Consider the following 25,031-nt stretch of genomic DNA (forward strand, 5'->3'; position numbering starts at 1 on the left):
TCTAGTTGTATTCAAATGTTGGAGGTTGTAGGTAGGAGGATGTCGGAGGAAAAATAGCCCAGTGTGATTGTTAACCCTCCTGGAGGTCAGCCATATTGGATTTGCAAGTTTGCACCTAGATGCTACGCAAGTTTGACGACAATTATTAAAAGATCAGACTATTTGTTACGAAAATTTCCTTAACGATAAGAAATATAAGATAATGAAAATAATTATATATATTTTGGGATCCGGCGAATTCACCGACAACAATTCATCGATACACACAATTCATCGAAAAATTAAGATATTCTAATTTAAAATATATAACTAGGTTGTTTTCATCCTTGATTTAGCATACTTTTACCTATGATAATGAAATAATTACTTTCATAACCTTTATTCAGGATGAAGAATTTCTTTTCGTAGTATTTATCAAGAATAGTTAAAAAAAATTACTGAGAACTATTGAAAATGACAAATCAGTTTAAACTAAACTCAGAACTATAAATTGGTTTACTTAGAATTATAAAGCTAGGTTATGGGCTATTGCCAGCAAATAATCAACGACATTGCTGTATGAAGGATATCTAATTTCTACAATGTCTTTTTTTATCCGTTCAGAAGAGTCACGATATTTCTTTCTTTGTAGTCGAGATGAAGTACTACCAGCCAAGTATTGATCGACTTTGACTTCATTATAGTTTTGTTCCTTGATTTAGCACACTTTACCTTTGATAATGAAATAGTTACTTTCATAGCCTTTATCTAGGATACTACAAAAGCAAGGTAGAATTTCTTTTCATATAGTTCAAATTCTTTAATGACAGAACTATCAAAAATGACAAATTAGTACTTAAAACTATGGCATAGGACATTTGAGACAGGTTGCTGGACACCGCCCTAATATTTGGAAGTTTTTCGACTGCCTGAAGAAAGAACAAAACTATAATGAAGTCAAAATCGATCAATACTTGGCTGCTACTTCATTTCGACCACAAAGAAAGAAATATTGTGACTTCTGAACGGATAAAAAAAAACTTTGTAGAAAGATATCCTTCATATAGCAACGTCATTGATTATTTTCGGGCAAACATGTTTGTCAAACGTGTATGAAGTGATGTTTGACCGTGTGAATGGTTGTCTAACGGTTTGTCAAACGTGTTTAAAGTTGTGATTGACCGTGGGAATGTTTGACAAACCGTTTGACCGTGTGAATGGTCCTTTATACGTGAATATCTCTCTTCGACATGTCGAATTGTACACAAACATTTCACGTTGATACGTTTAGTCGTCACGTTTAGTCAAACGGTTTGTCAAACACGTTTGACAAACGTGTTTGAAGTGACATTTGACCGTGTGAAAGTCAAACGATTCGTCAAACGTGTTTGAAGTGATGTCAGACCGTGGAAATGTTTGACAAACAGTTTGTCAAATAAATGAAAAGTAATGACACAAGATCCATTTTAACATTCTTGTAAGTTTTGACTAATTCATTACATAGTGATGGATATGTATATGTTCAATATAATTCTTCTCTCCAGGCATTCTACCCATCATAACTGATCGTTTTGGAGTTCTATGGTCCTCCATACGTGCCACATGCCCTGCAGCCCATCTCAGTTTTGTTCTGCTTCTTACAAATGTTAAAAATAACAATAAAGAAAATCAAACTAAAGGCTGCATGTAAAGGTGACACACACACCCCTCGCCCCCCCCCCCATACACGCTGTTCCACAACTGCATACTCGTAGATGTAACAGTTCCGCATTTTGTGTCGAAAATAATTTCTTTTAAATGATTTTTGTTTCTTTAGGGGGTGTTGAAAATTGATTTGGCCCCTTCAAAAGATAATATATTACCTTTATTTGTTCGTTGCTTTGAAATTACTCTCATGAATTCCACATTGATGGGCGTCGTGTGTACATTGTATTGAGATTAGTGATACAAAAAAAAAATTAATAGCAAGTTTTATTAAAAAAATTATAATTTATTTCATTTTATTTTTTTACACGTCCAAATTTGTTCAGATATTAGATACCAAGTATATGAAAGCAGGTGTAAGTACTTGATTCATCCCTCCACATATGCTTAAATCTACCTTATCCAAAGAGACATCAGACACAGTATAAAAATAAACAAGTAACTGACCTTTGTAGTCAGGACTCAGATGCTGCAACAAGTGTAGATACTGCATGCATATGGGCCAATATGGCTACCTTACAAAATTTACTCTTAGTATAATCTTGAAAGATTAAACGCTCCAAATTTCCTTGTCATGAATGGTTAAACATAAACATGAAATAGGATATATAATAAGGTGGTATGGATGCACAAATTCATCATGGTCTATGGGCCTGGAAGGAAAAATCAAGAAGAGAGTGCAAGGAAGGATAGGAGCAAATGGAGCCTTTTGTCATGGCCATCCCCTAGAGGGGGAGGTGGGGGGGGGAGTTCGTAGGAAGAGGCAGCATCAGACTCAGACATTGTAGATATAGATAGTTCAGGCTCACTCTGAACTTCTGACTCCATCAATCCAAGTCCTGCTGTTCCTCTTCAGGCTCCTCTATATCAGATGAGGCCCTTAATATCTGGGGCCGGACGGACGGCCGCCGGGGCTGGGCCGTTCATCAACTGAGCCCTCACAATATTCCGTTTCTGAATCATCCGACTCAAGCTGGAAAGTAGGGATGTTGCTTGAAGCAGCAAAATCCCTGATGGTTGATGGCTGTGGTTGTAGTAGTGGTGGATAAGTAGCAGGAGCTGCGTAAAACAAAAAATATATATAAAAAACAAAAATGTCCATGTCTTTTTTTTGGGTCGATTTTTTTTAAATATAAAAGTACTTTTTTCTAGTTGCATCTATAATTGAGATAAATCAATCAGTCCATTGGCCCTGGTCTCTCTTGCAGAAGACCCATGGTCAGGGATTTTTTTTTTTTTTTTTTCAGAGCCATTTTTTTTTTTTTTTTTCACCAGAGCCATTTTTTTTTAGTTACCAGAGCCATTTTTGATACTTCCAGAGCCATGTTTTGCAGGTTCGATTTCCTTCCAACTATTGGAAGGCTAACTCATTATTCATGTGCATGAGGGTGGGAATGCACGACAAGCCTTGCAATACACCGTTAGAGTACCATCACTGCCCTGATCCACTTCAAGCCAATCTAGGTTCCACGAGCGTGTAGTAGATTCATGCTTTACTGGTTTTCGTTTTCCTTGGCCCTTGCCCGTAGAGTTTGAATTAGGCTTTGCTGGTCCAGAAGCGGTTCGTGCCGTCAAAAGACTCTCCCTCGATTCTGAAAAGACTGAATCTGAGGGCAAACCATCTTCACTCATCTTCACTCGCTTCACTAGAAATCGCTCCATGTTGTACCAAGATCTATATATATAGACCTTGTGATGTACGATCATCGAAAGTTTGGCATGGACGTGACCTAGCTACCGTAGACCCAAGCTAGCAAACTAATAATTTTTTACTTTTATATTTTTTATTCTCCCTCCAAAGATCCACAATCATGAACTAGATATATAATCATCAAATGTTCATATTTATATTTAAATTGATTTAATTTCAATTTTTTATGAGAGTAGTAGAGCTTGTGTCAGGATTAGAAATGGAGAGAGTGAGTGGTTTGAGGTAAAGGTGGGACTTCGTCAAGGATGCGTTATGTCACCCTGGCTGTTCAACTTATACATGGATGGGGTGGTGTGAGAGGTAAATGCAAGGGTGGTGGGTCAGGGATTAGAGATGGTTAAAGAAAATGGAGATAAGTGGGAGGTGAGCCAGCTATTGCTTGCGGACGACACTGCGCTTGTGGCAGGATCGGAGGAGGGATTGAGGAAGTTGGTGACAGAGTTTGGGAGAGTGTGTGATAGAAGAAAGCTGAAGATAAATGTGGGTAAAAGTAAGGTGATGAGATGTACAAGGGGTGAAAGTGGCAGTAATCTGGAAGTGAGCATTAAGGGAGAGCAACTGGAGGAAGTGGATAGTTTTAGATATTTGGGTGCAAATGTAGCAGGAAAAGGTGGAGTGAAGGTGGAGGTAGAATGTAGATTGAGAGAAGCGAGTAAATGCCTTGGTGGTTTAAAAAGTGAAATTAGGAATAGCCATTTGGGAATGGATGCTAAGAGGAGACTGTATGAAGGAGTGATTGTGCCAACAGCACTGTATGGAGCAGAAACATGGAACATAAGAGAGGAAGAGAGAAGGAGCTTGAATGTGTTTGAGATGAAGTGTCTGAGAAGTATGATGGGGGTTACTAGGCTGGATAGAGTGAGAAATGAGGAGGTGAGGAGGAGAACAGGGGTGGAAAGGGAGCTGGAAGATAGGGTTGATGAAAGAGTATTGGAATGGTTTGGACACATGGAAAGAATGAGTGAAGAAAGACTAGTAAAGGAGGTATGGAAGGCAGATGTGGAGGGAGTGAACATGAGGGGACGTCCTAGGATGAGGTGGATGGATGGGGTGAAGGGGGCTTTGGGGAAGAGGGGAATGTCTGTTGAGGAAGGATGGGAGAGGACAGAAGACAGGGGTGAATGGAGAATGGTTGTATATGGAAAATATTGTGATGCATGAGGTGGAATGGACGGGAGAATGGGGGGTGAGGTAGTGTGTGTGAGCAAAATTTTGACGCAGCCTGAAGGGATTTCTCCCCGTCCTCTCCTTTATATGGGGGGACGGAGAGGGGGGGTCGTCGATTTAATGAAGCGGCCTTGCTGTGGATGTGCTGTGTCTTGCGACACTGCTTCTGACCCAGGGCAGTGGACAGGGTGCGGGGATGACCCGTCATCTAGGAGGTGCTAAGATGGGAGGGAGGGTGGAGTGTTTTCGGGGATGGAATGGGTGGGAATGATTTTATGCCTTTTCCTTTTTGGCTACCTCCCTTGTAAGGGGGAAAAGCCTTGGTATATGTATATGTATACTTTCAATTACTAACCAAACATTTCATTCTATTTTGTTTTCACATAAATACGCGAACGAGGTTATAAACGGGATTTCCCAGTTTCCCTCCTAGGCCTCGAGCGAGTTTGCATATGTATAGTGTACGTATGCATGCGGTGATGTGGTATTGGGTATGGTGCATTGTACGTGTAGTCAGCGCGTTGATTGGGCAGCTAGCTGCATGCAACCAATGAACTTCCCTGCATACAGATACCATGCAATTCGCAACTAGCAACATTATGTAGCACGATAGTCGTGTAGAGTCCAGTCAATATATACTAGTATACGCGCACATGCAGTTGATACGAAGCTAGGCTAGATAAGCCATTGAATTCTAGCAGCTATACCGCGTACACATACGTATGTACATCAACAAATTAGAGTTGATGGATGCGTTGCGTTTATGATATCGATTGATAATGCAATGGTTGATCACGGGTAAGTTGTGTTTGCTCTGATCCTTTCATCAATGGTGATGGGATTCAGGGATTGCCAAATGATGGATAATGCATGAAAAACGTTGAATCTTTCCGCGGGAGCGATTTTTTTTTTTGGGGGGGGTCGCTCCCGCTATTGGATTTGCAAGAGCGACATTGGAACTTTCCCGAGCGAAATCGCTCGTCGCTCCCGTGTATTTTTTTTCGCTGCCCATGGTCTTGAGGCATCCAGTAACAGCCTCCATCCAATATGGACAAACAAGTTTTGCAAATGCTACATTTTTCGGGGCACATGAAGAATTGTCACCCCAGTATGCCAAATATCAACAGTGGAATAAAAATTTCGTTGGGTTAGGTTGAATGAGGGTTATGCTTATTGTTATCAACTTATAATACAACCGAAGAATCATAAACCCAGGATGGCCCACGTGAAGAATTGTCACCCTGTCGAAGACTGGGGTGACGATTCTTCATGTGATCCCATATTTCTTTATATCATTCACTGCAGACATTTTTTGTTTTATCGTAGAGATTATATCGAGAAGGATTTGATCAACTTTGCCAACAACAACCCTGGCGTGGTGGTGTACCTAAAACCTCGGAGGCATCGATCACCTTGCATCTAGGCAGAGTACTGTAAGTTTGACTTTTGCAACAGGTAGTAGCCTCTTTTACATTGGAGCTTAAACTCAGGAACCTTGCACAGCATGAGGGCCCCACACCTGTAGCAGTGGCAAACCTAAGACCCTAATACTCCTGGTACGGTAACAGCTCCCACCCAATTCCTTGTAACAAAAACACAGTTACCTGCATTATTGAAAGATATAATTTACTTCCCTTTGAAGAGCTGGAGTTCTTCTTAGCTGAATAAAATTTACTGGTGTTAGCCTGAATTAAAGATTTTATATCTAATGACATTCGCAGAGAATTCACTTCTAAAAGCCTGCCCCCACACCAATGTTCCTTCTTAATTCTTTGCTGTGAAAGAGCACAGAAATTTGGTTGTGTGAAAAATTTTCCTTCTTTGTAAAGTATGTGTGTACTTATGTGGGTCACCATACTGACTGTTTATGGATTTATTATTAATGTCATTATTTTTTTTCTACTTGTGGCATATTACTATTTAGATCTATGGTTTCAGTAAATGGAGGAGAGGAGTATAGAAACACCCATGACCTGAATGGGGAGGAGCTAGTTGCAAAATGGGTCGAGTACATGTGTGGGTGATGAGGGTACCCAGTGGAGTGTCTCTGCAAATATCAACACACAGACTTCCCATCAATACTAGAGGGGACCCTGGACAACCATGGTCGCCTCAACACCCAGCGGTCAACACAGTCACTTTACCAGCTGTAAGTAGTTCAGGAGCTTTTTCCCCCTCACAAGAGAGGTAGCCAAAGTAGTAATAACAGGTGTATATCAAGTGGGAGTGTTTGTAGTTTCTGGTAAAGTGATGCAGGTAATGGTTAAAGGTAGTTCTTGAGAACCTATTTTGATTGCCAGATGATGATAATTGTCATGTGAAAGTAATAACTTGTTCGGAAATGTTGGCCATGGTGGACTTGGAAGATTTGTACAGAATAATTTCAGACACTCATGCAGGGTTTGGCTAAGATATATTCTTGTCTATCTCCAGTGCAAACTCCATTCAAATGAAAGCCTCTACTATGGAGTGTACTTGGGAGCCTCTTAGGTATAAAATACCCATGTGTTTCCTTGGATAAGATCCTGTAATGTGTGCCAGTGTTAACGGGATTAACAATTAGCATACGATGACGCTGGTGTTGGCATCATGAGGCATGAGCGTGTATATGAGGATACTGGTGTCAGGGTCCTGATTATATCTATTTTGTAGTTGTAACTGAGTGACCCCATGTATTCTGTGGACAGACTCGATCTTGTTTTCTGTAGTTATCCACATTCAGGGTAGAAGAGAACAAGCATTACAGCCATAATTTTATATCTTATAATGAGTGTATTGTGATGCATCATCGTATATCAGTCAGGAAGCTGTGCATGAGTATTCGACTTGTATTGACGAGGTTGATAGTGCAATCTGTCAATGTGTTCTTGGTTCTCTCTTTGGAAGCTAGTCATGTTCATTGGTTTATCCCATAAGTCACTCAAAGGTTCTTGTCTGATAGTGTTGGTACTAAAAATAGTCATTATTGCACGGTAGACGTAGTGTTGAAAGTGGTTTTTTTTTTTTTTTTTTTTTTTTTTTTTTTTTTTTTTTTTTTTTTTTTTTTTTTTTTTTTTTTTTTTTTTGTACAGAGCCATATAGTTTGTATTTTTATTGCTAAAACTTGCATAGCTGTTTCTGCTCATATGTAAATCTACTATGATTTATCCCAATTTTGTCATATTTGAACTGTTTCATCCATTCCCCATTTCATTAAGATTTCATTTGTTATGACAAAACTCTTGAGCAAAACTCTTAAAAAAAATTCTGTTTGCAGGAAGAATTATCTGCAGCTCCTCCAGAAGTTACAGGAACAACACAGCTGCTTGAACTGTGTGAGCAGCTAAAGGAGGACACCAGTGGATACATCAATTCATCAGTTGTTTTATAACTTTGTAATATACTGTATGTAGCATCTTCGATCATTTTTTTCTTTTACTCTAAGTATTCTTAATTTTACGGTACTGTATGGGCTTGAAACATGCAACACTAGAGAGGAGGAGTTTGTATTGACCCAATTGTATTTTATGGGACGAGAGCTATGCTTGTAGTGACCCGTTTGCGTATTTCTCCGCATCCAGTTTATTCTTAAAATCGTGTACAGTTTTGGCACTCACTGTTTCTCCCTTTAGTTTGTTCCAGACATCAATCACTCTATGTGGGAAGCTATTCTTTTTCAGGTCTCTTCTGTAACTGTCCTTCTTTAGTTTCTTTTCGCGTCCTCTTGTTTCTCTTCTGTCTCACTTTAACAAGTCGTCTCTATTGAGAATTTCCACCCCTTTCATAATTTTGTGTTTGAGATGAGGTGCCTGAGAAGTATGATAGGGGTTACTAGGCTGGATAGAATGAGAAACGAGATGAGGAGAGTGGGGTGGAAATGGAGTTGGGAGATGGGGTCAGTAACAATTAGCAAGTACATTAATAAATTTTTTGAGACCTATTCTTTGTGTGTGTGTGTGGGGAGGTACCAAGTTGCTTTAACATATGTTGGATGTTGTCTAATAACAGCTTAACCCGTAAATTGTTAGCCCAGTGTTTAGCTCAAATGCTGGCATAGGTTGAATTTCGATTTTTTGTTTTTTGCATGTGTCATAACATAAAATGGTGGTGGGGCATCAAAAAATGATTCACAGTTGAATATATCTGCATCTGTGACCACTCGTCAGTCAGTGTAGGATGGGTTTCTTGCATGAAGATTTTCAAGAAGGGATATGTTTTTGGCAATGTACTGCTACCTGAATAAACGTATGGGAATGGATGCTAAGAGGAGATTGTATAAAGGGGTGATTTTGCTGACAGCATTGTATGGGGCAGGAACATGGAACACAAGAGAGGAAGAACTTAAATGTGTTTTGAGATGAAACACGTGAGAAATATGGTAGGGGTGACAAGGCTGGATAGAGTGAGAAACAAGGAGAGATGGAGTGGATGAAAGAGTGTTGGGATGGTTTGTTGGACACATGGAAAGAATGAGTGAAGAAAGATTAGTAAAAGAGGTGTGGAAGGAGTGAACATGAGAGGGTGATGGCCAAGGATAAGATGGATGGGGTAAAAGGAGCATTGGGAAAGAGGGGAATGTCTGATGGGGATGGAAGGTAGAAGACAGAAGACAGGGGTGAGTAGAGAATGGTTGTGTATAGATGATGCTGTGATGCATGGAAAGGAGTGGGTGGGTGGGGGGTGAGAGAGTATGTGTGAATGATATCTTGATGCAGCCCAAAGGGATTTTCCCCTGTCTTCTCTTTTTCTGGATGAGGGGGTGTCGCCGATTAAATAAAGTGGCCTTACTGTGGATGTGCTGTGTCTTGCTACATTGCTTCTGACCCAGGGCAGTGGGTCAGATGCAGGGATGACCCATCATCATCCATGAGGAGCCAAGAAAAGAGGAAGGGAGGGAGGGAGGGGTTGTGGATGGGAGTAGAGTATGTGGAGATGAAATGGGTGGGAGTGGATTTATGTCTTTGACTTTGGCTATCCCTTGTGCATACATACATATACCAAAGGCTTTTTCCCCCCTTTCAAGGAAGGTAGCCAAAAAGAAAAAGGCATAAAAACCATTCCCACCCATTCCAACCCGAAATACACTCCACTCCCCTCCACCCTCCCTCTTATCTTGGCACCTCCTGGATGATGGGTCTTCCCTGCATCCTGTCCACTGCCCTGGGTCAGAGGCAGTCACAAGACACAGCACATCCACAGTAAGGCCACTTCATTAAATCGGCGCCCCCTCCACCCCCTACCCGTCCCCCCATGCAGAAAAGGACATGGGGAGAAATCCCTTCGGGCTGCCTCAAATTTTTCTCACATCTACTACCTCACCCCCCATCCCTCCACCCATTCCACCTCATGCATCACAATATCATCCATATACAACCATTCTCCATTCACCCCTGTCTTCTGTCCTCTCCCATCCTTCCTCAACAGACATTCCCCTCTTCCCCAAGGCCCAACTCACCCCATCCATCCATCTCATCCTAGATCGCCCCCTCATGTTCACTCCCTCCACATCTGCCTTCCGTACCTCTTTTACTAGTCTTTCTTTACTTATTCTTTCCATGTGTCCAAACCATCCTAATACTCTTTCATCAACCCTATCTCCCAACTCCCTTTCCACCCCTGTTCTCCTCCTCACCTCCTCATTTCTCACTCTATCCAGACTAATAACCCCTATCATACTTCTGAGACACCTCATCTCAAACACATTCAAACTCCTTCTCTCTTCCTCTCTATGTTCCATGTTTCTGCCCCATACAGTGCTGTTGGCACAATCACTCCTTCATACAATCTCCTCTTAGCATCCATTCCCAAATGTCTATTTCTCATTACACTTTTTAATCCACCAAGGCATTTACTTGCTTCTCTCAATCTACATTCTACCTCCACCTCCACTCCACCCTTTCCTGCCATATTCGCACCCAAGTATCTAAAACTATCCACTTCCTCCAGTCGCTCTCCCTTAATGCTCACTTCCAGTCTGCTGCCACTTTCACCCCTTGTACATCTCATCACCTTACTTTTACCCACATTTATCTTCAGCTTTCTTCTTTCACACACTCTACCAAACTGTCACCAACTTCCTCAATTACTCCTCTGATTCTACTACAAGCGCAGTGTCGTCCGCAAACAACAGCAGGCTCACTTCCAACTTTTCTCCATTTTCTTTAACCATCTGCAATCCCTGACCCACCACCCTTGCATTTACCTCTCGCACCACCCCATCCAGTCAAACTGAGATGTGATGCACCAACCCTCTTGAGTTTATCAAATGTGGTGAAAAGGATTCCTGACTGCCTCAAACCTGGGGAGAATAATCTAGCATTAGATACTTTTTTCTTCTTCTCTCTATCCATTCTGTTTAATTACAAAAGATGAGCTGGCTATAATGTGAGTGAAGGGATGCATACATACCTGTTCCAATTGCAGTTTAAATGGTTCATCCTTGGAACCTAAAATACTTTCTATGTTGTGCAATGATGCATGAAGCATACTACAGAAGCTGGCTCCTGTTTGATAAAAAAGAAAAAAATTACTTCAGCTAATACTCCTGTAGACATAAATAATTTCTGTTGCAGCAATACACAGATATTGATTTTCTTTACTCATCAGCTGATACTGCTACATACATCTAGGGGTGTGCTGATTAATCGGCATAGGCAAGAATAGTCACTTTTTTGGTGAATCAGCATATGCGAAAATCTGCATTTTTTTAGAAAGGGATTCGGCATCGGCAATATTTTGCCGATGATGATGCCAATTCAGTAATTCACCTATCATTCATTGTTCTGGTGGTTGCATAGGGCCATGCAGCATATTATATGCTATACGAGATACCACTACCAAATAATCAAGGCTTTAGCACATAGCATCACAACTGTAGGGATTGAGGTGGCTAGGAATATGTTGTGGTAGTGTAAACCTACACTACTGCCATAACACACTTTTCAAAAATATAGTATGCAGAGGTGATCAAATCTGCAAACAGGAAGGCATACGACCAGAGAAACTTTTAAGATGGCAGTAAATATTAGAGCAAATTATATTAATTCTATATTTCATTTTTGTATTTCTTATATAAAACTAAACTAAAAATATATATATACCGTATATATATATATATATATATAATTTTGAAACAGCAATGTTTCCACAAAAGAAATTAAGTGAGAGTGATATGGGAGTAAATTGTCCAGGCATCCATGGACTGTCAATTTTACCTGCTTATATATTCGAAAAATTGGCAGAGAGATTTACTCCCACTTTGCAGCATTTTATAGCCAAATGAATCATTTATAAAGATTTTGTTTATGTATTTTGACATGTAAACACATAACAATACATCTTTATGCTTTTTGACAACAACAGCTATGACTTTGACTCATGTTTAGATGATTTATTGTCAAAATCACAATCACACGAGTCAAATTTGGACATAGCGAAACTTCAACGAAAAAAAATAAGAATATCTTCATTTCTTCTGATACTACAAAGCAAAGTTGATCAATTTTGCTCCCTCCCACTGGAACCACGTGACTTGGATTCCTTGAGTTGATGCAGAGAGAGAAAAAAAAATCCTTTATGGAACAAAACAGACATGGCTTTTCAAAAAAAAAAAAAAAAAAAAAAAAAAAGGGGAAGATTTTTTTTTTCGCCGTTTCCCGCATTCCATGTATCAATTATTATAGAGACTGAGTTAGGTTTAGTCTTTACTATTAAGTTAGGATTAAGAATTGGATTGATGCAGTTTACACTCTGTACATGTGCTTTATCAAAACCATGCATTAAACGATTCAAGTTACTTGAAGTTAGTAGTTACATCAAAATCTATGAAACAGGTAATGTCTACCTCTTTTTCAACCGATAGAAAATAATACAACCATACATTGATATGGTAATCATAAAGTGGTCAATCAATACGCACTTCATTAACTTCATTCAATCATCAGTATCCAACAGCTCAACAACTGGCAGGTATAAATCTACAGAGATTATGAAGCAAGTAAAAATCATATTTTAATTACTTCATATTAAAAACTGATATACCACAATCATATAAAGTGGAATTGGCATCGACAACTAAAAAAGTGAATAGGAATCGGCATCGGTATCGGCAACTTAGAGTGAATAGGAATCAGCATTGCCATAAAAAAAAAACTATATACATCATTATTTCTTTGTTACCTGAGAATATTTAGTGATAGAATTTCATCCTGGCAGTTAATAACATCTCAGTACTTGACCACATTCCAACCAAAATATGGGTGGTGGATGGGAGTGGAATGAGTGTGAGTGGGTGCATGCCCTGGCTGGCTACTTTCCATATAAGAGGGTGGGGCCCTTGGTAGAGAAATAGATGACTGATGATTGATTTGGTTTAACTTTGTGAACTCCCCCCCCCCCCGCCATATTGGGAAGCTAGGATGGTGCTCCTTAAAGAAGACTTTGTAGTATGGTATTTAATGTACCACACCCTTGGTACAACTCACGGGTGGTGGCAGGGTTTGAATTGCCGTCACCTTGACCTCTGTCACAAGTAGTGACGCTCTCTCTTGCTCGGTTAGTGAGCATCTGTTAGACAGATAATATAAAACAACTTCATATCTACACATTCCTATACATACCAATGGACCTTCCTTCCCTTACAATGGTGGCTGTGTAAAATCAAATACCTGCCCCACACACATCCGAAGCCCACTCATGACATCTTCTACCTTAGGCTCTCATGTTCAGGTCAAAGGCAATGCAGCAAGACAGAACTTCCACGGCAGGGGTTAACAACCAAAGCTAGTTTACCCACAGCACTATATTATATGACGTCCCCCCCCTCCTCTCCTCATCCACTCAGAAAATCAATGGATCAGACAAGAACATCCCTTGGAGCCATGCCATTCATCCTTCATCATCCACCTACAGTCTCTCTTTCTCACTTCACTCCTACTTATGGCATTCGGTCTTCCTTGCTCAGTAGTACACAACATTCTTCTTGCATCCAACACTCCTTTCACTCCCATCCATCCATCCATCCATCTCCTTCCTGGTCTTCCTCTTAAATGTGGATGGCAAGAGAGCTATTGGATAGGAAAAATCGAGTGCAAAGGTGATTTGGGCATATGGAGAAAATAAGAAAGGAAAGATTTGCAAAAAAAGTTTGGAAAGCAAAAATAGAGCGACACTATATGGTTAAAGCTATAAATTCAAGAAGAGAGAGAAACTTCATCCTGTAAATCATATCTACATACATTTCTTTAGTTTATGAATACTAAAATGTCAAATTCCTTTCCATCTTACCAAGAACCCACAAGAGGATGACCCCAGCTCCAGCCCACTAGAAAATGGGAAGGGACACGATTCCCATAATGGCATACTGGTGGACAAGGGGGACTTGATGGCCACCAATAACCAAAATTTTCTCAGCATTCTTCATGGATATAATATGGCATCCACCCAAAGCAGCAGCTAAACCAATTTAGAGTAGAGATCTAATGCTGCAAAAAAAAAAAAGTTTTAGTATTCAACATACAAAACAGTAATTAGATAGTATTCAAAGAAAAAAAAAATTGTCAGGTAACAATGAGGAGCTTATATGGAAAGAACAATGTCTTTTTGAAGGGAGTGGGATGGGGGTATCTTTTGACTCAGCCACCCTTACAATTACTGTACAAGGGGGGGGAAGGGCCTTTTGGGTCTTCCTGTAGCTAAATGCAGTATTCTATGAATCTCGAAAATGGGCCAAGGTAAAAACAGACCATACAGATAATAAGATGTTTAATGAAAAACCATAAATGCACATACATACAAATGTATACATACATATACAGTAAAAGCTTTCTCATCCGGCATCACTGGGGCCAAAGGCATGCCGGATACTTGAAGGGGTTGCTAAAGTAAGTGAAGGGGTACAGAAATATGTCTACAATCGCCCCCTTAACTCACTATTAATGTCAGTGAACATATAGTATCACATACCGCAACATGATTGCGGCGTCACCACCTCACTCGCCAACATACAGTTCATCACTAGACACTAACCTTCCCTGTACTTTTCTGAAGGGGTTACTATAAGAAGTGAAGGGTCACAAAAACACTATGTCTACAATCAACTCATTTTATTCACTATTAACAACATTTAACATAACATAAACATTTAACTTAACATAAAAAAGCACATAAACAAACAAACAAACAAAACCACCTCACTCGCCAACATCTAGTTCATCACTCCAGTTTATCACTATCCTCTGTACTTGTTTGCTGCTCTTTCTTTCCCTTACACCCATCTTCTTTGCTAGGTCGTATCCTTTTTCTTGCAGCATGGGTGGGGCCTGTCAACGATACTCCTTTGGATCTTTTCAGGCAAAACCACTCGTACAACACTTCGTCAATCTTGTCCCCACGCTGATATTGTAAAGTGTGACAGTTTGCAACAGCTTTTGGGGTATCTGTCCCCTTCATAAACTCATGTAACTTCTTTGATTGGGCCTTGATATCGTAGATGGCTGATGAGCCTATGCCGAATTCGTCCATGAGTATTTTTCTGTTGTCCCCTTTCTCTAAACATTTGCAAATGTCCACCTTCTGCCTAAGTGTAAGCACAACACATTTCTGTTTATCAACTTTGGGCATGATGAAAGTTTACAGGGGAACACTTGAGGAAGAATGTAGCTGAACTGAGTGGAGACAAACACAAATGTGGCACATGTGAGACTGAATAGCATCAGTGGGCAGTGGGCTCTGGTGGGTGGTGCGAAACTGACCCAGACAGTGGTGCGCTCTGGTGACAGCGGGAACAATTAAAGCCTCGCACGGGAAATTTTATTGATTTGTATTGATTTCATATAGATTTTAATGCTTGGAAAAAATATGCTGGATACTTGAAGTTGCCGGATACCTGAATGCTGGATAAGAGGGCTTTTACTGTATACCAAGGGCATTTTCCCCCTTACAAGGGAGGCAGCCAAAGTCAAAATGAGCAATTCCACTTCTGGGGCATTCTCAGTCAGATCAACAAGTGCCTAGCACCCTCACCTATCAGATTTTGCTGAAATTCTAAGGTTAATCCAAACAACTGTTCAGGAGATATGACTTCAGATATTTTGAGGTCATAACTAGGCCAATAACTAGGCTGATCAAAGTCATAGTTACATAAATGTATATATATTTAGAATCAGACAAGGAATCCAAATATCAGTGTTTTTGAACTATAGGTTGAAAAAAAAAATCCACTTTAGCAAAAATCTGAAGTCATGATTTGAACCCTGGGGTATCAAAATTGAAAGAAGAAAAAAATTATATATATATATATATATATATATATATATATATATATATGTGTGTGTGTGTGTGTGTGTGAGAAAATGAAGGCATAAGCTTTGGCTATTACAATCAGTAAAAAAAAATCATGCTGGTATTTTTCATATAATTAACACAAGTGAGTGCCTTATATATTGTCTGTCAACTGTACATATTTTTCATACTTAGGCCTTTATCTAATTAATTACATTTATTTTGATAAAAAAAATTACAAGTGAACACCATGTACTCACAAACTGCATACAATCATAAGCATTACATACTGTACAAGCATAAGCACAATTACAACAAATATAAGGTCAGCATAAAATTGTACTGGATACAATTTTGGCATATTCAATACTTTCGTGAATTTCTTTCTGAAGTAAAATATAGTTAATTTGGCTATTGGCGAGGTACATGAGAGAAAAAGAAGAAAAAGAGACAGCAGTAGAAATCCTTAATGAAATTCAGGGGGGAGATAGTGATTCAGGCACAGACTTAGAAGAGACTTACAGAATTGGTCGCTATACTAAGGATAGGAATCGACCTCTAAAGATAAAACTAAGGTCACAAGTGGTAGTAGAAGACATATTTGAAAAAGTAGGTAACTTGGCAAAGAGTGAAAAATACAATAAGATATGGATAAAAAGAGAAATGAGTACTGAGGAATTAGAAAAAGAAAGGGCGCTAAGAGAAGAAGCAAAGGAAAAAAACTTGAAAAGATCGGAGACAGAATGCAAAGAATTCCAGTGGAGAGTAATAGACTTGAGATTAAGACAATGGCACTTCAAAACGAACAAAACAAGGGAAGAAGAAACCAGGGAGAAGGAAGAAAATTAAAAGTGGCCTATACCAACATTGACGGACTAATTTCGGGACTGAACGAACTCAATGATTATCTGTTAGAAGCAAAACCAGACATAATGGGAATTGTAGAGACTAAACTAAGAGGTGAAATACCATCCACTGTTATCGGACAAGGTTTATACAACTACTGGATAAAAAACAGGGACAAGAAACAGGGAGGGGGAATCATGTTCTTGGCCAAGAAAGACCTAAAGGTGACAAAAATTGCAGAGGGCAAAGGTAATGCTGAATTGATCATGATAAAAGTCGAAGGCAAGAATATGAAAAGTAGAAAGTTTGTGGTGACTTATGTGCCTCCAAAAACAAGCGCTTGGAAAGAAATTGAACATACAAAAATGCTAGATGACACAAGAAAATCACTCAATGAGATACTAATGGGTAAGGGTAATCTGGTAGTTATGGGGGACTTCAATTGCAAAGAAATTTGTTGGGACAGCATGACAGTGCAAGGAGGAGATGACTCGTGGGGCAATGTACTGCTAGATATGACCATGGAGTACACAATGACCCAATGGGTCCGTGAAAACACAAGGTACAGAAATAATGAAGAGCCATCGAAACTAGATCTAATATTTACAACAGAGCCTGAAATAGTGCATAAAGTCCAGTATGAGACACCAATTGGAAAGAGTGACCATGTACTCATCGAAACTATACTAAAGGAAGAAATAGACATAGAGAGGAACGAAAAGCATAGGAAAGGAAGACTGAGGTACAACAAAACAGACTTTACAAAACTAAAGACATTCTTCCGGAATGCAAACTGGGAAATATTTTACAGGGAAGAAACAGCAGTGGAAGAGAAATGGAATATATTGATGGAAAACTACAATGAAGGGGTAAACAGGCATGTACCAAGACAAAAGCGAGAGAGAGAGTACATTAAATGTTGGTTCAACAAAAGATGCAGTGAGGCAAAAGACAGAAGGGACAAAGCTTGGAAAAAGTGGAGAAAAGACAAAAAACAAAGCAAATGGCAAATTTATGTTAACTATAGAAATGAGTATGTTAATGTGAGAAGAGAGGAGAAAAGGAACCATGAGAAGGATATTATAGACAAATGCAAAGAGCAACCCAAACTATTCTATCGGTATGTGAATGGTAAACTTAAAAACAAACAGGAATTGGTGAAACTATGCCAAGGAAACATAGAATACACAGAAGATTTAGAGATGGCCGAAGTCATGAACAATCACTTTAAATCTGTTTTCACCAGAGAGAAAATACCGAATTGTGACATAGACAAAAACAAGAAATCTCCCCTCATGAATGAGTTTACAGCATCACTAAAGGAAATATCAGAACATCTATCAAGGCTGGATGTCAGAAAATCACATGGCCCGGACGGTATTGCAAATTGGATTCTAAAGGAGTGCAAAGAAGAACTAACAGACAAAATACACATCTTAATAAACAGCTCACTCAAAGAAGGAAAGATACCCGAGGACTGGAAAAACGCTAACATTGTACCAATACACAAAGGAGGAAACAAAGAAGAACCCACCAACTATAGGCCAGTATCACTAACAAGCACCATTGCCAAAATTTGTGAGAAAATAATCAAGAATAGATGGGTAAAACATCTGGAAGACAATGACATATTAAACCCAAGACAATTCGGATTCAGACAAGGAAGATCATGCTCCACAAACTTAATATGCTTTTACTCAAGACTAATAGACATAGTGCAAGAAAGAAATGGATGGGCTGATTGTGCATTCCTAGACTTGCAAAAAGCCTTTGACAAAGTACCACACAGAAAACTACTAAAAAAACTGGAACACATAGGAGGAATACAGGGAAACCTACTAAAATGGATAGAGGACTTTCTGACTGGTAGAAAGATGAGAGTAGTGCTCAGAGAAAAATATTCAGACTGGAAAGAGGTGATCAGTGGAGTACCGCAAGGATCTGTGCTGGCACCAATAATGTTTGCTATCTATATGAATGACATGGATGAGGACGTGAACTGCTACATGAGCTTCTTTGCCGATGACGCCAAACTGCTAAGGAAAATAGAAACTGATGAGGACTGTGAAGCACTGCAAGAAGACCTAAATAGGGTATGGAACTGGAGTCAGAAATGGGAAGTGGACTTTAATACTAAGAAGTGTAGCATAATGGAGTTTGGAAAAAGCAAAAACAGAATATCAGGAAAATATACAATTGGAACCAAAGAAGTAAAGAAAGTAGGATCCGAAAAAGATTTGGGAGTAATTATCACGAACGACTTGTCCTATGATATACAGATTAACAAAATTGTCGGGGAGACTTACAACTTGCTAAGATCAATAAAAGTGGCGTTTACATACTTGGACGAAGACATGATGAAAAAAATATTGGTTACATTGATAAGGCCTAGATTAGAGTATGCAGCGACATTGTGGTCCCCCAGTACCAAAAAGAATATAAAGAAAATAGAAAGAATCCAAAGAGCAGCTACAAAAATGGCACCTGCACTTGCAAACCTATCATACGAAGAGAGATTGGCTAAACTGGAGTTACCGACACTGGAGCAAAGAAGAGAGAGAGGTGACCTATTGACCATCTACAGAATCATGAAAGGCACAGAGGTACTCGATAGTGAGAACTTACTTAACTGGGACAAAAGAAACACAAGAGGACATGGAAAGAAAATAAAAAAAACATAGCTATAGAAGAGAACTGAAGAAAAACAGTTTTCCTCATAGAGTTTTGGACACTTGGAACAAACTGGACAATGAAATAGTATGCGCAAAAAACCATTCATGAGTTTAAAAACAAACTAGACACTGCAAGATACAAAGGCGGGACAACACGAGCATAGCTCCCCTTCCCGCAAAATACAACTAGGTAAATACAACTAGGTAAATATGATGTTCTGGCACTGAACATGAATCTTTATTTGGTGGATAATGATATGTACTTGCTAACATACTCTCCTGGTCTGACACATTTTATGGTATCAACCATTGCAGGTTCATTAGTCATATGACCTTTCTGTATTCGTTTCTTCTCTCCAATGCCACTTGGAATGGGGCACACCATGTTCATTTTCTCCTTGTTTATAGGAACAAATGTATGATATTTCTGAGTTCCCTGAATAGCCACACTGTTGTGGAATTGATGTTCCATCAGTTGTTCTGCATCTTTCAAATCAGACGTGGTTACAATGAATATTTTTATTGTCTTGTTCAAGTTTTCTGGTGTAAGAATTTGCCTCTCTGCAAACTGACCCGAGCAGTAGCTCCCTTCACTGTTCTGCCAATCCCATCACAAAGGATTACAAAGGCGGAGCATAATAAATAAAATATGTAAATAAATACATAGGTATAGTTTAATAATAAACAAACAGGTAAATAATAAATGATAATAGACATATAACTAATAATAAATGAGAATCAACCAAATAATGATAAACAGACAAATGACAACAAAACAAATAAACATGTAATATAAAATAAATGATAATCATTACAGCATCTTGCTTAGGTGTTTATCAAAATTATTCATAAAGCTTCGAACTGAACTACATTGCACTGCCTCTGCAGGAAGTTTATGCCATTCATTAACTACATGGTTGGTAAAGTTGTTTCTACCCACTTCCAAATTAAATCTATTTCCGGACAGTTTGAGACCATTGTTTCTTGTCGGATTCTCATTCAGTGTGAAAATTTTGTCACTTTTGATGTTGTCAATTCCCTTTAGAATTTTAAGGACCTGTATCAAGTCACCTCTGAGTCTATGCTTTTTTAGGGAAAACAGATTCATGTGTTTCAGTCGACTTTCGTATTATTTATTTTTGATATTTGGAATCAGTTTTGTGGCTCACCATTGTACTTTTTCCAATCTGTCAATGTCTTTAATGAGATTCGGTGACCATACAGAAATAGCATATTCCAAATGTGGACGAACTATCAATTTATATAGCTTGTTAATGAGTGATGGACTTTTAAAGTCAAAAGATCGCGCAATCAGTCCTAGAATCTTATTTGCTTTCTCAGAGGCTGAAATACACTGCTTGGATGATTTGAGATCGTTAATGATAATTATGCCGAGATATTTTTCACTACAGGTATTCACTTTTGTTAACGAATTTCCAAATAATTTGTAATCGTACTTACTGTTATTTTTACCTATGTGCATTACCTTGCATTTACTTTTGTTAAATTTCATTAACCACTTTTCAGACCATTGCTGTAATTTATCTAAATCTTCTTGAATAATTGGTTTAAGTGATCATTTTATGCATCTTTGCCATGAGATGTACCAAAAAAAATGCCATTCACAAGACAAACCAAAATTTTTTTCATCCATCCGAAAAATAGTACAACTTTTTTCAATTGTGGGCACTTGAATTTGACATAGCCCATAAGCTGTTCTATAAATGAGTAAACCATTAGTGTTGTGTTTTAGTGATGGAGATAACAAACAGTCAGTGAAAAGGTTAAGTTCTTGGTCTTCAGATGATCTATAATTAATAGGCGACAAAAGGGTGAACTGTACATTGTGAGTTGTCCCAGTGAAATCCCTTAGCAGCATCTTGGGCAATGAAAGAATAACCTTCTGAAAAATCACCTCCTACTATAACTGCCTCCTTCAGAGGTGTACTGTTTCTTTCAACTCTTTTAAGTACTGTGATTGCTGCTGTGCAACAAAATGATGACAAACCATGCAGGATATTTTCTTGCTTAGTGATGATAAGTACAGTAAAAACTCTTTTATCTATTATTCTCGTATCTGGCTCCTTCTTATAACCGGCATATTATTCATGAGGAAATAACAATTTTGTATAAAAATGTAAAAATTCGAAAAAATGTTAAATTCCCACGCCACTCCCGCCGCCGCCAGAGGTAGAGCGCATCTTTCCCGGTATCTTCCACAAATCCCGCCGCTCCGTCAGGCCCAATGCCCACTGTAATAAGACGCCTGATGTTAAGCGTGCGACTGTCTATTAGCAACTCTCTCAACACACAAACACATACCGACAGCAAAGGAAGGCAGTGATGGCTGCGTTGAAGGATATGCTTGGTAGTGCTAAGCTTAGCATCACTGATGAAGCTCTTCAGGAGTGGATGGAGGTTGACAATGACGAAGCTATCACCCCCACACTAACTGACGACGAAATCATTCAGGCAGTGATTGAGGAGAAGCATGGTAAGGAAACAGAGGCTGATAGTGAAGAGGAAGATGACCTAGAGCCAAGAGTAACGTGGAAGGATGCTGCTAAAGGATTGGCAACATTTATCAAGTTTGCGGAGCAGTGCACCTACATGGGGACTCACGACATGATGTCTCTTCACTGTCGTCTTCAAAATGAATTTTTAATGCAGAGAGACAAAAATTCTAAAAAAAGAGACACGTGATTTCATGAAAATAAATAAAGATAAATAAATATGAATATACTGGTAAATAAATAAACAACAAACGTGAAGCCATTGAATGAATTTTACTTAAGTACTCTATGAATAAAGGCAATAAATGTATTTTTTTAATATTCCTTCTCGTAACCGGGATTTCCCCTTTCCGGCACGTCTTTGGTCCCACTCGTGCCGGTTAAAAGAGCTTATACTGTATTCATGAAGTGGCTCCACTTTGTCTACCAATGTACAACAGTCAACGGTCACCCATTGCTTGCAAGATATTTCATTTGGAGCTGATTCAACATTGTCAAGCAAGTCGAGAAAGTTCAGAACACCTTCTTCTCTTGGGCAGTCTTTGCAAATTTGCATCATGCAAGCTTCTTTTTCTTTACTGCAGACACTATAATCCATAGGATCTTTGTATGAGTGACCTTATTTTCCCAATGCAGCCAACTGTAATTTTGGGTTCTGATAATGTGTACAGACACAGAGAGAACGGGTCCCATCACTACCAGCAAACACACAACCTGATGGCTGTAATTCACCAAATGTGGAGAATCCTATTTTAATATTCTTTTTATCATTTTTATATAGTTCAAATATCTCTCTTAAATTCCCAAGAACCAGCTACTTTTGCACCTTCAGCACTGGTGATTTTCACACAATCCTTTTGGCCAGGACACATATGACTAACCTCATCTGACTTATAGAATCTTCAAACTAAATCTTTGTGCTCTTCTGATGCCACTTTTCCTTTGCTCATGATTGGAATCTTTAGAAAAGGATTCCAAATTCTGATTTTAGTAAATGGCTCTCTCTCACCATATATGTTGTAGTTTGAAAAAAAATGTGGTTTCTTTAATTTAGTATGGGGAGAGAGTCAATGCATGCAGTTTATGATTATTTGCTATCCAGGAATGACTTTTTCAATTTCTCAGATTGTGTTTCAGGTTTTGAAGCCTCACTTTCTGCCTCGCTATTAACATGAACACCATAACTGACCTCTAGGCTTTCCTTCAAATGTTTTTCTGGCATCTGATAGCTTACCATGAGGTTTGCACTTCTTCTGGCTCAATGATAACCCTTCTGAAAAGAAATAAAAATTCATATATTTACATTAATATACAGAGTAAAATTTTATACAAAATAATGTCATAGTTGTCATTACAATATATGATTTAATTGTTTAGCATTTCTAAAAATAAATGGATAACTTATAAGGAATATTTCTTCTCTCTCTCTCCACATATATAATAATAATAATAATAATAATAATAATAATAATAATAATAATAATAATAATAATAATCAGTTTATTTGGCAAAGAATCAATATACATGAAATGCAGATAATGACAGGAACACATAGTTCGAAATAATAATTGCAACAAACATAAATTAGGTTAGCATATACATATATATATATATGTATAGAGAGATAGAGAGAGATAAATATTACTTATGAGTTATCCATTTATTTTTAGAAATGCTAAACAATTAAATGCATACATTCCTATGCAAAAAATTACCAATTAAACAAAAATGGCATTGAAATAAAAAATATCTAGTGATTAAGAATGCAAACTGATTTAGAATGCTTATATAAAGGAAAATTGTATACCATACAGATCAAACCCAAATAATTTTCTTTTTACTCTTTTTTTTTTTTTTACTGGTGTTTGGTCCAGAAGTGCTAGAAATGGTTCAATTGAAGTTAAAGGATTTTCTTCAACTGGGTATTCACTGTACAGATCTCGATTTGAAGATATTATATCACTCAAATCACTCCTTGAAGATGATTTGAATAAATGTTGTTCAGTCTCATAGTTTTCAATGGTTCTAATTATTGTGGGGTTATTCATTATTAGTGGCCAACAGTTCACACACAACAATGAGTCTTTTTTCCATCTTCCATCATACTTTTCAATAAGCACATTAGTCAATTTTCCAAGATTGATTGTTATGCACTTATGTTTTTAGTAGTAGGGTCTTGGCAGTATTTCAAGTGCCGAACCATTGCATTTTGCTGAAAAGGCCTAACAGCCAAGATGTAGATATCACTATGAGTAATTTGTATAAATCTGTAAAAAGAAAAAAAAAAGAATACAACAAGGTGACACATTTTTTAATCCAGTTATAGATTATATTTGAATTCTTAAATATTCTATGAGGCTCATTAGAAAAGCATAACAACCAACCACACACACATTTCTGGCTGAAACTGTACTAACTTGTAGATCTAAACTACAACTATCTGTACTGATTCTGTACAAATAGCAACATGTTCCAAAAATTGCCAGATCATTCAGTACTTTATGAATTGACAAACATTTTGTAAATACATGGTGTTTACTTATAAGTTAATTACATGAAAATTACCAAGATAAACAACCTTATAAGGCTGTTTATAACAGCCTAGAGATGCGCTTTATTTTTTTTTATTAAAATAAAAATTCTAAATTAAGAGGAGGAGGTGAATCAAATAGAGAAGAAAAGGTAAAAGGTGCAGATGGAGAGATGATAATGGAAGAGATGGTAATAAGAGGAAGATTGGAAAGTACTTTAGGGAGTTGCTCAATGTGAAGGAGGATAGGGAGGGAAAGGTAGTTGCAGTGGGTAGCGCTAAGAAAAGGACAGTGATGAGAGAGGAAAATGGAGGAGAAATAAGGAAAGATGAGGTGAAGGAAGTTGTTAAGATGATGAGAGCAGGTGAAGCACCTGGGTTGGATGGATGTCATGGAAAATGTCTAAAACAAAAAGGAGGTACAGTGATGGTGGACTGGGTGTTGAAGTTATCTAATGCTCGTTTAAGAGAGGGTAGAGTGCTGGAGGAGTGCCTGTATAGTTCCACTTTACAAGGGAAAAGGGGACATGTGTGAGTGTAGTAGTTTCAGAGGGATCAGTTTGTTAAGTGTAGTTGGGAAGACTTATGGGAGGGTCATCATTGAGAGGATTAGGAGGAACAGAAGAGTAATTGGTGAGGAACAGTGTGGG

At 38.4% G+C, this 25,031-nt stretch overlaps 4 protein-coding genes across 6 annotated transcripts in view; 1 reads left to right on the forward strand and 3 right to left on the reverse strand.

Moving 5' to 3' along the window:
• LOC143031050 (BTB/POZ domain-containing protein 6-B-like) overlaps positions 1-25,031 on the reverse strand; it is a 554,488-nt gene that overhangs the window by 271,006 nt on the left and 258,451 nt on the right. The gene's annotated exons all lie outside the window — the stretch shown is intronic.
• The window catches only part of LOC143031047 (BTB/POZ domain-containing protein 6-A-like), a 248,449-nt gene that overhangs the window by 166,693 nt on the left and 56,725 nt on the right, over positions 1-25,031 (forward strand). The gene's annotated exons all lie outside the window — the stretch shown is intronic.
• The window catches only part of LOC143031054 (uncharacterized), a 108,812-nt gene that overhangs the window by 61,864 nt on the left and 21,917 nt on the right, over positions 1-25,031 (reverse strand). The window lies entirely within an intron of this gene.
• On the reverse strand, positions 2,047-23,126 carry LOC143031041 (uncharacterized). Of its 2 annotated transcripts, XR_012966974.1 has the most exons (5): positions 23,041-23,126; positions 13,826-14,022; positions 10,949-11,043; positions 10,743-10,838; positions 2,047-2,742 (listed from the first exon to the last, which is right to left on the reverse strand). XR_012966974.1 is itself a non-coding variant. In XM_076194407.1 (2 exons), the coding sequence occupies exons 1-2, from the start codon at positions 10,888-10,890 to the stop codon at positions 2,564-2,566; spliced, it is 327 nt and encodes a 108-aa protein (XP_076050522.1). In that variant the 5' UTR covers positions 10,891-10,933; the 3' UTR covers positions 2,047-2,563. The 2 variants fall into 2 exon arrangements, 1 of the variants encoding a protein (XP_076050522.1); XM_076194407.1 differs by lacking the exons at positions 10,949-11,043; positions 13,826-14,022; positions 23,041-23,126 and having other exon boundaries at positions 10,743-10,933.

The sequence above is a fragment of the Oratosquilla oratoria genome, chromosome 12 (genome assembly GCF_046742065.1).
Source record: "Oratosquilla oratoria isolate Oo_2021 chromosome 12, ASM4674206v1, whole genome shotgun sequence".
Lineage (NCBI taxonomy): Eukaryota > Metazoa > Arthropoda > Malacostraca > Stomatopoda > Squillidae > Oratosquilla > Oratosquilla oratoria.